The 12,145-nt window shown below is 48.7% G+C and overlaps 1 protein-coding gene across 2 annotated transcripts in view; it reads left to right on the forward strand.

Moving 5' to 3' along the window:
- The window catches only part of LOC308118182 (zinc finger SWIM domain-containing protein 6-like), a 34,959-nt gene extending 24,157 nt beyond the window's left edge, over positions 1-10,802 (forward strand). Inside the window, exons 3-14 of one of the 2 annotated variants that reach the window (XM_080477472.1) lie at positions 537-685; positions 981-1,131; positions 2,006-2,176; positions 2,754-2,930; positions 3,012-3,158; positions 3,310-3,470; positions 4,291-4,534; positions 5,848-5,983; positions 7,440-7,597; positions 8,523-8,686; positions 8,899-8,980; positions 9,107-10,802. In XM_080477472.1, the coding sequence (XP_080333598.1) occupies positions 537-685; positions 981-1,131; positions 2,006-2,176; positions 2,754-2,930; positions 3,012-3,158; positions 3,310-3,470; positions 4,291-4,534; positions 5,848-5,983; positions 7,440-7,597; positions 8,523-8,686; positions 8,899-8,980; positions 9,107-9,972 (2,606 nt within the window). In that variant the 3' untranslated portion in view covers positions 9,973-10,802. The remainder of the gene's footprint in view (positions 1-536; positions 686-980; positions 1,132-2,005; positions 2,177-2,753; positions 2,931-3,011; positions 3,159-3,309; positions 3,471-4,290; positions 4,535-5,847; positions 5,984-7,439; positions 7,598-8,522; positions 8,687-8,898; positions 8,981-9,106) is intronic. The other variant, XM_080477473.1, reaches the window with a different exon arrangement.
- The last annotated feature ends 1,343 nt before the right edge of the window (positions 10,803-12,145 follow it).

Here is a 12,145-nt window from a genome sequence, read left to right on the forward strand (position 1 = left end):
TGTTTTCTGTCACCCTGAACTCCTGCGTGAAGCTTCACGCTGACACGCGCAGCACTGAGCGGATTTCCACAGGTTTGTTGTTGTGACGTCGGTGTGGATCTGAATCGCTCGACGCTCTAGATTATGCTGCTCTATGCTGCTCTATCTGGATCCTAATCCTCCCCGGAGACGCGAGTGTTAAAGGTGTTGGATGTATTGTTTTGTTTAATCCTGGCCAGAGTTAATGCATTAATGCTGAGGATGAAGCATTCGCTGCTCGTCTTTCACTTCTCCACAAAACACATATTTATATTAAAACTCCAGTTTTTCTTATCGCAGCTGAAGTATTGATATCTCATCACAGTTAAATCTTGTGATTTTCATGTCTCATTATTTGTATAGAAGGAAGTGTAACTCATTCCAGCTTCATGAGTCTTTTTCCTTTTGGTGACTGAAGTATAGTTACAAGCAAATCTAAATATCATGAAGTGCTAGAATATAAGGAGTTTCTCTGTAGTCTGCAGTACATTATGTTTTGTTTTTTGTTTTTCCTGAAGGAGCTCCAGATCCCACGGCGGGAGCGAGCGTGGACGACGAGAACTGCTGGCACCTGGACGAGGAGCAGGTCCAGGAGCAGGTGAAGCTCTTCCTGTCGCAGGGCGGCTACCACGGCTCGGGGAAACAGCTCCACCTGTTGTTCAGCAAGGTAACAGCAGCACAGAACAACACAACACAACAGCAAAAAGTCAAATGGGACTTTTGCTGTTGCGTTGTGCCGTTGGCCCTTCTGGGCCGCCGTAGAAACATTTTCATCTCTTCAACTCATAAAATTGTTCAAAACGTTTTTTGTAAGTTGGACTCTAAATGTTGCTACAAGAAGTAAAATACCGTTTTCCTTTTAAACTTTATTGACTCTTGATGGTTGACAGTAGTGTGTGTGTGTGTGTGTGTGTGTGTGTGTGTGTGTGTGTGTGTGTGTGTGTGTGTGTGTGTGTGCGCAGGTGAGAGAGATGCTGAAGATGAGGGACTCGAACGGCGCTCGCATGCTGACCCTGATCACAGAGCAGTTCATGGGCGACCCCCGGCTGGCGCTGTGGAGGCAACAAGGGACGACCATGACCGACAAGTATCGTCAGCTGTGGGATGAGCTGGGTACAGGACACACACACACACACACACACACACACACACACACACACACACACACACACACACACACACACACACACACACACACAGACGCACACACACACACACACACACACACACACACACACACACAGACGCACAGACGCACACACAGACGCCCACACACACACACACACACACACACACACACACACACACACACACACACAGACGCACACACACACACACAGACGCACACACACACACACACACACACACACACAGACGCACACACACACACACACACACACACACACACACACACACACACACACACACACACACACACACACACACACACACACACACAGACGCACACACACACACACACACACACACACACACACACACACACACACACACACACACACACACACACACACACACACACACACACACACACAGCTCTGTAGGAGCTGATCTGCTCGTTTTTCGACTCCAGGAAAGAAGAAAGGAGCAACATGTTGTCGTCTTCATTCATCCCTTCATCAGGTTCATTCCAGCCGCTCGGCCTCGTTCCATCCGTTCATCTGTAACGTTACAATAATCAAACCTGATGCTTCGCCTGGTTTTTCCTCAACGATTTCATCATAAGTTTTTATCAGATTAATCATCAAATAGTACTGCATGATATGCTATGGTACAATATAGTACTGCACAATACGATACGAAAAATATCGACGTAACATTAAAAGTTTTCCATGCAGACACAGAGTGGACAATCAGTTTAAATAAGCCGCACTGTTCTAGTGCCGGTTTGATTACAAACCAACAGCACCCACTAGTGGCCACACGGGAGCGCTGCGTGATTTCCTGCGTCTCTGCGGTTTGGCTGCAGGAGCTCTGTGGATGTGCGTCGTGTTGAATCCTCACTGCAGAGCGGAGCAGAGGAACCTGTGGCTGCTGCAGCTCCGCCGCTGGAGCAGTGTGGACGTCTGCCCGCTGGAGGAGGGTAACCACGGCAACGAGCTGACCCACATGACCAACGTGCTGCCCCACGCCCCCCCCGGTGAGGCCACCGCGCCCCAAACAAACATGGCCTCCTGAAAAATACTCTTAACTCTGTACTAGATTACTTTTAAGGCCTTGATATGCTTTTCTGATGGCAGTGGCGAGTTTGTTTAGTTTCTTTTATTGTGGGAACTATTGTTGTTTATTGGTTACTATGGTTACAGAAATCGGGATTTGACCTGCGTCTCATGAAGTGAAGACATAAAATACTTTTCTCGGAACTAAAACTGTCTGTAACTCTTTGAACTTTTTCAATGAATTTAGTCTTGAGAAGATGTATCATTCTCCATGTAATCTGATTACTTCTGTTTGGACAGCTGTTTGGTTCATCCTCACAGAGGTTAAAACAAGTAAAAAAAATACTCGTCTGATACCTGAAAAATCTACTTTGGCACAGTAACTAAGTACATTTATTTAGTTACTTGCTTCGTTACTTATTTACATCACCAGCTAGACTCGGTAACCTCATTTAGTTACTTGGTTAGCCACTTAGTTACTTGGGAAGCTACTTGTGCCTCTGTGAGTTGCTGTGTTCTGATTGGCCCGTGCTATGGCTCCGCCCCCTCCCATTGCAGCCCTGCTGATGCAGCCTCACCGGACCGTCTTCACCCGGGCCATCGAAGCGTGCGACCTGCACTGGAGGGACCCCCACCTGCACCGCATCATCAGCCAGGACCCGCCCCACGCCTTCTGCTGCCACCGCGGCCTAGACAGCGCCCCGTTCGACGCCCGCGGGTGGCCGCTGTGGAGAGGTAGGGCAGGCGGGCGAGGGCGGGGTGGGGCGGGGTCACTGATAACCAGAGGGACTGACATCCCTCCGTGTCGCCCCACAGAACACGTCCCCACTGCCTGCGCCCGTGTGGACGCTCTGCGCTCGCATGGACACCCGAGGGAGGCACTGCGGCTCGCCATCGCCATCGTCAACAGCATGAGGGGTCTGCAGCAGAAACAGCTGGAGCTCTACAGGGCGCAGAAGAAAGGTCAGAGGTCACAGGGTCCGACCAGGTCAAACAGGGTCAGACAGTGAAGCTGCACTTCCTGTATTTTCTCTGGGTCTGATTGTGGTTCTGGTTCTGGTTCTGGTTGGAGGTGGTTGCTGTTAATTTAATCTGAGCCTGTCTGCTGTTTCAGAGCTCCTACTCAGGGGATCGACCTCAATCACCAACCTGGAGGGTTGGGTCGGCCACCCTCTGGACCCCATCGGGACTCTGTTCAGTACACTGATGGAGACGAGACAAGACGATGGACCGGACTGTCCAGGTACCAACATGAGGAAGACGCTCTATTATCTGGTGTTAGAGGAGGGAGATGCTCTATGATCTGGTGTTAGAGGAGGAAGATGCTCTATGATCTGGTGTTAGAGGAGGGAGATGCTCTATGATCTGGTGTTAGAGGAGGGAGATGGTCTATAATCTGGTGTTAGAGGAGAAAGATGCTCTATAATCTGGTGTTAGAGAAGGGAGATGGTCTATAATCTGGAATTTAGAGGACAATGTTCTATAATCTGGTGTTAGAGAAGGAAGATGCTCTATAATCTGGTGTTAGAGGAGGAAGATGCTCTATGATCTGGTGTTAGAGGAGGGAGATGCTCTATGATCTGGTGTTAGAGGAGGAAGATGCTCTATGATCTGGTGTTAGAGAAGTAAGATGGTCTATAATCTGGGGTTAGAGGAGAAAGATGCTCTATAATCTGGTGTTAGAGGAGGAAGATGCTCTATGATCTGGTGTTAGAGAAGGGAGATGGTCTATAATCTGGTGTTAGAGGAGAAAGATGCTCTATAATCTGGTGTTAGAGAAGGGAGATGGTCTATAATCTGGAATTTAGAGGACAATGTTCTATAATCTGGTGTTAGAGAAGGAAGATGCTCTATAATCTGGTGTTAGAGGAGGAAGATGCTCTATAATCGGGATGTTAGTGGAGGAAGATGCTCAATAATCTGGATGTTAGAGAAGGAAGATGCTCTACAATCTGATGTTTGAGTTTGTTTTACTGGGTTTGCAGCGCCTGCACACACACACACACACACACACACACACACACACACACACACACACACACACACACACACACACACACACACACACACAGATTGAACAAACAGATCAATAGAGCCTTTTCATCAATACCCCCCAGCCTCTGACGGTCCCCCCGCCCCCCCGGAGGACTGCCCGATGTCCCTGGCGGTGGAGGCGGCCCTGCTGGGCCTGGGCCAGCAGCGCGTCATGCCGGACGGCCTGTACGCTCAGGAGAAACTGTGTCGTCACGAGGAGCAGCTGCTGGTCCGGCTGCAGGAGGCGGAGCCTAACCAGCGGCTGGTCTGGATCCTCAGGAAGCAGGCGGAGCAACTGCTAGAGGGTGAGTGGCTACTACTGCTACTGCTAGTACTACTACTACTACTACTGCAAGTACTACTGATAGTACTGCCACTACAAGTTCTACTGCTACTGGTACAACTACTGCTACTAGTACTACTACTGCTAGTTCTACTGCTACTGGCACAAGTGCGACTGCTACTGGTACTTCTACTACTACTGCTACTATTACTGTTAGTACTACTGCTACTGGTACTACTACTACTGATAGTACAACTACTACAGCCAGTTTTACTGCTACTGGTACAACTATTACTGCTACTAATACTACTGCTATTGCTAGTACTACTGCTATTGGTACAACTACTACCACTAGTAATACTGGTACTACTATTTCTGCTAGTACTACTGCTGCTACCACTACTTCTGTTAGTACTACTACTGCTATTTCTGCTAGTACTACTGCTTCGGGTACAACTACTACTGCTAGTACTAGTGCTACTACTGCTACTACTACTGCTTCGGGTACAACTCCTACTGCTAGTACTAGTGCTACTACTGCTACTACTACTGCTAGTACTACTGCTACGGGTACAACTACTACTGCTAGTACTAGTGCTACTGGTGCTACTGCTACTGTTAGTACTACTACTACTTGTACTCCTACTGCTAGTACTACTGCTAGTACCACTGCTACTGTAGTACTACTACTACTACTACTACTACTACTACTACTAGTACTAGTACTGCTACTACTGGTACTGCTACTACTACTGTTACTGCTACTATGACTACTACTTCTTGTACTACTGCTAGTGCTAGTACTGCTACTACTACTATTACTCCTACCACTATTACTGCTACTACTACTACTACTACTACTTGTCCTGTCTTTGTTGTGACCTCACTGTGTTTTTGTCGTGTCCTCATTGTGTCCTCACTGTGTCGTTGTGTCCTCACTGTTTCCTCACCGTGTCATTGTGTCCTCACTTTGTCGTTGTGTCCTCACTGTGTCTTCACTGTGTCATTGTGTCCTCACTGTGTCCTCACTGTGTCGTTGTGTCCTCACTGTGTCATTGTGTCCTCACTTTGTCGTTGTGTCCTCACTGTGTCTTCACTGTGTCTTCACTGTGTCCTCACTGTGTCGTTGTGTCCTCACTGTGTCATTGTGTCCTCACTGTGTCGTTGTGTCCTCACTGTGTCATTGTGTCCTCACTGTGTCGTTGTGTCCTCACTGTGTCGTTGTATCCTCACTATGTAGTTGTGTCCTCACTGTGTCGTCGTGTCCTCACTGTGTCTTCACTGTGTCTTCACTGTGTCCTCACCGTGTCGTTGTGTCCTCACCGTGTCCTGCAGCTGGTCCCTACAGCGGTCTGGGCGAGGTTCTGTACAGAGAGAGCGTCCCCATGCACACCTTCGCCAAGTACATGTTCATGTCGCTGCTACCTCACGACGCAGAGTTGGCGTACCGGATCGGACTGCGGGCCATGAGGTGAGTTGCTTCGTCCAAGCAGAGCATGAGGGTCAGGGAGGGACGGACGGACGCTAATCCTAAAGCTAACAGGGTAATGGCTAACAGCTGAAATATCAACAAGCACAGATTGTAACTGTTCCTTGAAAATGGTAACTAATCGTTTTTCTAATGCCAATCACAGCTACTGTGGATACAGGATAATGCTAATGCTAGCCACAGCTACTGAGGACACAGGCTAATGCTAAGGACAGCTACTGATTACAGGCTAATGCTAGCCACAGCTACTGAGGCTGCAGGCTAATGCTAAACACAACTTCTGACTACAGGATAATGCTAACCACAACTACTTTGGATACAGGCTCATGCTAACCACAGCTACGAGGCATACAGGCTAATGCTAACTAAAACTATACAGACTAATGCTAACCACAGCTACTGTTGATACAGGCTAATACTAATGCTACTTACAGCAGAACGTGTTTCATGTTTCTGTCAGGAAGAAACTGGATTAGTAATCGTAATCCAATAAACAAGAGTTTAGTGAAATAATTTAGTTAAGACAGCGTTGTGCAAATGCTCTCATAGGTCTAAGTCAGCAATAAATAACGAGGCAGTTTGAAAACAACAAATGGAAGCTAACTTTTATTTTTGGCTGACAGCTACTTCAGATTTGTTTAGAGGAGCAGGAGGAGGAAGAGGAGCAAGAGGAGGAGGAAGAGGAGCAAGAGGAGGAGAAGGAGGAGAAGGAGGAGGAGGAGGAGCAATTTTAGATTTAGGAGCTGACTGGGACACAGTTTAATGACAAACTCTCCTCTTCTGGAATATTCACTGAATAATTGATCAGAGCTGAGAAGCTCTTTTATAAAGTGTGTGAATAATAAATGCCCACTGCCAGTTTCCTCCTCTGACCACCGCAGGAAACTCTGGATTTGATCTCAGAGTTTTAAAAAGATGTGACTCTTTGGAGCAGCAGGCGTCAAACGTATGGCGTCTTTACTGGACCGTGTGAGTCGGGTTCCACGCAGAGATCATTTACAAATCACTAAAGCATCAAACGCTTGTTGTCAATCTACTGAGCATGTGCACAACAACTCGTTGCTACGGCGTTGGTGGTCAGAAAAGTTGCATTGTCCCCGTTTCCACGGAGATGGAGACGAAGCACCTTTCAGAGGCCACGAGCAGCGTTGTTATGTAAACAGACACCTAAAAAACACAACGAAAGTTTAGCTTTTTCACTTGAAAACGTTGCCGTGGAAACAAGGCATCAGCGCCAGTGTTTCCACATTAGCGTTAGCGTTGCCCGAAGCGCTGAAGTTCTGGTCCTGTCTCACTGAACTCCTGTTCACCATAGGAGGAGCCCGACTCCCAGCAATATGAAAGAGGCTTCACGCTACGTAGCATTAGCATTAGCTTGTATCCATTGAGATAAACATGCTTACCCCCCACCGCCACCCCCACCCCCGCTGTGTCTCAGGCTGCCAGTGCTGGAGTCCACGGCGCCCTCTGGTGACCTGTCACGGCCTCACCACCTGGTGTCGGTGGTGCCCAACCGGTACCCCCGCTGGTTCACCCTGAGCCACATCGAGACGCAGCAGTGTGAGCTGGCCTCCACCATGCTGACCGCTGCTAAAGGTACACACACACACACACACACACACACACACACACACACACACACACACACACACACACACACACACACACTTGTGGAAAAACCTCAAAAGAACAACGGGAATGCAGTAGAAGCACATGTAAATATGCTTTGTTTTTAGCTTCACAGATTTTCCACACATTTCTTAACAAGAACATTTTATACCATTCTGTGTTTTTACTCTTTAAGAATTTAAATTGTATTTTAAGTTAGTGTACATTTTTAGCAGTCTTATGGTTTTACCATCACAAGATAAGAAAATGAAATCACAAAATAATAATTTCCACATGCCTGCTAAGTATTTATACTTTTCATCCTTAATTCTTAACACTTTTTATTCTACTAAGTTTTCAGTAAATCAAACGTTTACTTTTAGTAAATCAAATAATCAATCCAGATTTAAAATACAAATAAATACTTCAGAAACTCTAATTTCAAAATTATAGCAGTATTTTCTTCACTGTTTTCTCACAATGAACGATCGATCATTGTAAATCAGATGAGTCCTGTTCACATGTCCGTGCCTTTTGATTCCCAGCGCACTTGAACGCACCACAGAGCCCCCTACTCCCGCAATGTGAACCGTCATGGCGGCGCTCGCCGGCTGTTCTTCACACGTCTTTTGACGTGGCTTTGGGGAGATCGCCTGCACGATACTTGTGGCTGTTTTGGCTCGCGCTGCCCGCGTTGCTTGAGCCTCCCGTGTGGCGCTCTGCTTCCGATCTCACATGTGCTTTGTTTGATCCTCCTCCGGAGAGCGCGCGCTGGAGGGATCTAGGTTCTGCCCTCTGACGCCACACCTCCGTCTGGGAGGACGGAGTGAGAGGCGCAAGGCAGCTGGACTACAACCAAACACAGTGAGTTTACAGGATGGATGTGACCTTGTTTGCTTGTTGTTTGTTCCAGGTGATGCTCATAAGCTGGACGCTGTGTTGGAGTCCGTCCAGAAGAACGTCCACTCGTCCTCTCACATCTTCAAACTGGCACAAGACGCCTTCAAGATCGCCACACTGATGGACAGTCTGCCGGACCTGACGCTGCTCAAGGTGTCTCTGGAGCTGGGACTGCAGGTACACACACACACACACACACACACACACACACACACACACACACACACACACACACACACACACACACACACACACACACACACACACACACACACACACACACACATTCTCTTGCTCTCTCTGATCATGTGTGTGTGTGTGTGTGTGTGTGTGTGTGTGTGTGTGTGTGTGTGTGTGTGTGTGTGTGTGTGTGTGTGTGTGTGTGTCAGGTGATGAGAATGACTCTGTCTACGTTGAACTGGAGGCGGAGAGAAATGGTACGATGGCTCGTCACCTGCGCCACCGAAGTCGGTGAGTTAGTTGGTTAGTTTGTAGTTTTGGCTCCGGGTCCAAAGTGAAGGTTTCCCGGTACGAGACCAGGCGGGGGCGCCAACGAGGCCGCCAGGTTAACCAGCCTCCCGTCTTCTCCCCCCGCAGGAGTGTTTGCACTGGACAGCATCATGCAGAGCTGGTTCTCCCTCTTCACGCCCACCGAGGCCACCAGCGTGGTGGCGAGCGCCGTCATGTCCAACGCCACCGTGCTGCGGCTGCACCTGGACTCCGCCCAGCAGGAGAAGCTGTCCTGCTCGGCGCGCACGCTGGCGCTGCAGTGCGCCATGAAGGACCCTCAGAACTGCGCGCTGTCTGCGCTCACGCTCTGCGAGAAGGACCGCATCGCCTTCGAGACAGCCTACCAGATCGCACTGGACGCCGCCGGCACCACGGGGATGAACTACACGCAGCTGTTCACCATCGCGCGCTACATGGAGCACCGCGGCTACCCCACGCGAGCGTACAAGCTGGCCACGTCGGCCATGACGCACCTGAACCTGAGCTACAACCAGGACACACACCCCGCCATCAACGACGTGCTCTGGGCCTGCGCGCTCAGCCACTCGCTGGGCAAGAGCGAGCTGGCCGCCGTCATTCCCCTGGTGGTGAAGAGCGTGAAGTGCGCCACCGTGCTGTCGGACATCCTGCGGCGCTGCACGCTGACCACGCCAGGCATGGTGGCACTGGCGGGCCGCCGAAGCGCCGGGAAGCTGATGTCTTTGGACAAGGCGCCGCTCAGGCAGCTGCTGGACGCCACCGTCGGCGCCTTCATCAACACCACGCACTCGCGGCTGACGCACATCAGCCCGCGGCACTACGGCGAGTTCATCGAGTTCCTCAGCAAGGCCCGCGAGACATTCCTGATGGCGCACGACGGACATGCGCAGTTCACGCAGTTCATCGACAACCTGAAGCAGATCTACAAGGGCAAGAAGAAACTCATGATGCTCGTACGAGAACGATTCGGCTGAAACTCCCGACTCCTCTTCTTGTTTATCCTTTTTACTTGAAGTGAAACTCTTCTGGACTCAGACTTCGAGGACAAAGACTGAAACATCGCAGTTCTGACGGGAGGCCAGATTTACAGCAAGTTTACATCTGAAAATTTAAACTTTAAGAAAAACATCAGAGCAACGCCGAGAGCCAGAGATGAGTTTCTTGTCTTCGGATTATTGAGAGTTCTTGAACTGACATCAAGCTCATTTTGGAGACGTAGAAATCCCCGGCTCGTGAACCAACCAGGTTCAAGTTAACCTCCATTCCTCTGGGGGGCGCCAGAGAGCTTCCACCAGGAAAAATAAATGGTGAATTTTCTCCTAAAAGAGAGACGTTTCAGACCTAAACGTAACAGAAACAAGTCAAACAAAATTAATTTCATCTTCTAAACTCTGAGTTAAATGTATTAACCTGAAGCTCTCTATCACCCCCCAGTGGCAGCAGCAGGAACAATCTGAGTCAAACTTCTTACGAATATGTCTTTGTTTAATATTTTTTGTGTATTTATTTACGTACAGATCAATCATGGAACAAACACTGCAGTACCGGCGGGAGTCATGAAGAGGCAGTATTCAGTATGCCTCCGAATGGCGCCCTCTGGTGGATTCATTCACAAACATTTTGATGCATGTTGATGCAGCTTTACGGTTCCACACTCAGTATCCAATCAATTTGTCTGTTTTAAATGTAATAAAGCCGATAACATAAAATAGTAGAAATGAGCCAATAATTTAATAAATCATTACTTTTGTTAAAGTAGCGTCGAAGGAATCCTTTGAAAATATAAAAACTTATCGGCTTTATTACATCGTAAAGGGATAAAATGCGTTCGTAGAGCGTTATTGATCTGCGATCGCCTCCGAACCGGCGACTTCCTGTCGTATGAGCCGAGTAGAAGTGGAGTTTGAGTCGGACTGACGGAGGAAAGCGTGTCTGTGCTTCTGGCTCGGCCTGCTGACCAGCCAAGCTTCTCTTATTCCTGGTGGCAGAAGCTCCTCTCCTCTCCTCTCCTCCTTCTCCTCTCCTCTCCTCTCCTCTCCTTCTCCTCTCCTCTCCTCTCCTCTCCTTCTCCTCTCCTCTCCTCTCCTCTCCTCTCCTTCTCCTCTCCTCTCCTCTCCTCTCCTCTCCTCTCCTCCTTCTCCTCTCCCTCTCCTCTCCTTCTCCTCTCCTTTTCGCCTCAAAGACCAAACCAGAAAATGGCTTCAAACCAAAAGGAGCAGTGACACGTACCTCAAAGGATCCAGCTTTACTCCTCCTCCTCCTCCTTCCTCCTCCTTTTCTTCCTCCTCCTCTTCTTCCTCCTCCCATCAGCTGGACAACTGACTCCAAACCTTCCCTCCATTCTACCGTCTGACCTTTGACCTTTGACCTTTGGCCAGGCCGAGTCGCGTTAACGCTCCTCTCCCGGTCCGGTCCGTCACACGGCGGCGGCAACCGGCCGCTCGCTCTTTCTGGAAACGTGTCGACCTTCTCAGGGATTCTCTCCAAGAAAAACAACAGAAAACAGTGAGAACATAAAAGTGTTTTATTGTGTAAATATGAAACAAAATCTTTATGTGAACTAATTTATAACAGAAAAATCTACGAAAGGCACAAATACTTGAAGCTGCAGGACACAAACATATCATGGATTTCAAATGTCGCTGGAGGCTGTTCCAGAGTCCGGAGGCACGCCGCAACGCCGCAACGCCACAATGCCACAACGCCACAACGCCGCAACGCCACAACACCACAACGCCGCATCGCCACAACGCCACACCAAAGGTACAACGCCAGGCCAGAAGTCGCAACACAAATACAGAAGCTGCAGACACAACTGCAGAGGCCGGAGCACAAACGGCACAACACAGATGTAATGCAAAACTCTCACTACACAAAAACGTGCGACATAAAAGTCACAACACAGTTTGTAGTCGGAACAGAAATAATGTTGCAACATAAAGTCTAACAAGTCATCAAACATACAGCACAAAAGCAAAGCTCATAACACGATACAACAAATGCAACAAAAACATTGACGCAAATACAAAAGTCACAACATGAATTGAAAGAAATGCAAAGAGTCACGACACAAAGGTCACAGTCTAAAAGGCGCATCACCAACACAAGCTGCAACATCATTCAAAAGCCACAAAACAAAACAAGCCA

Source organism: Lipophrys pholis (genome assembly GCF_963383615.2).
Source record: "Lipophrys pholis genome assembly, chromosome: 12".
Lineage (NCBI taxonomy): Eukaryota > Metazoa > Chordata > Actinopteri > Blenniiformes > Blenniidae > Lipophrys > Lipophrys pholis.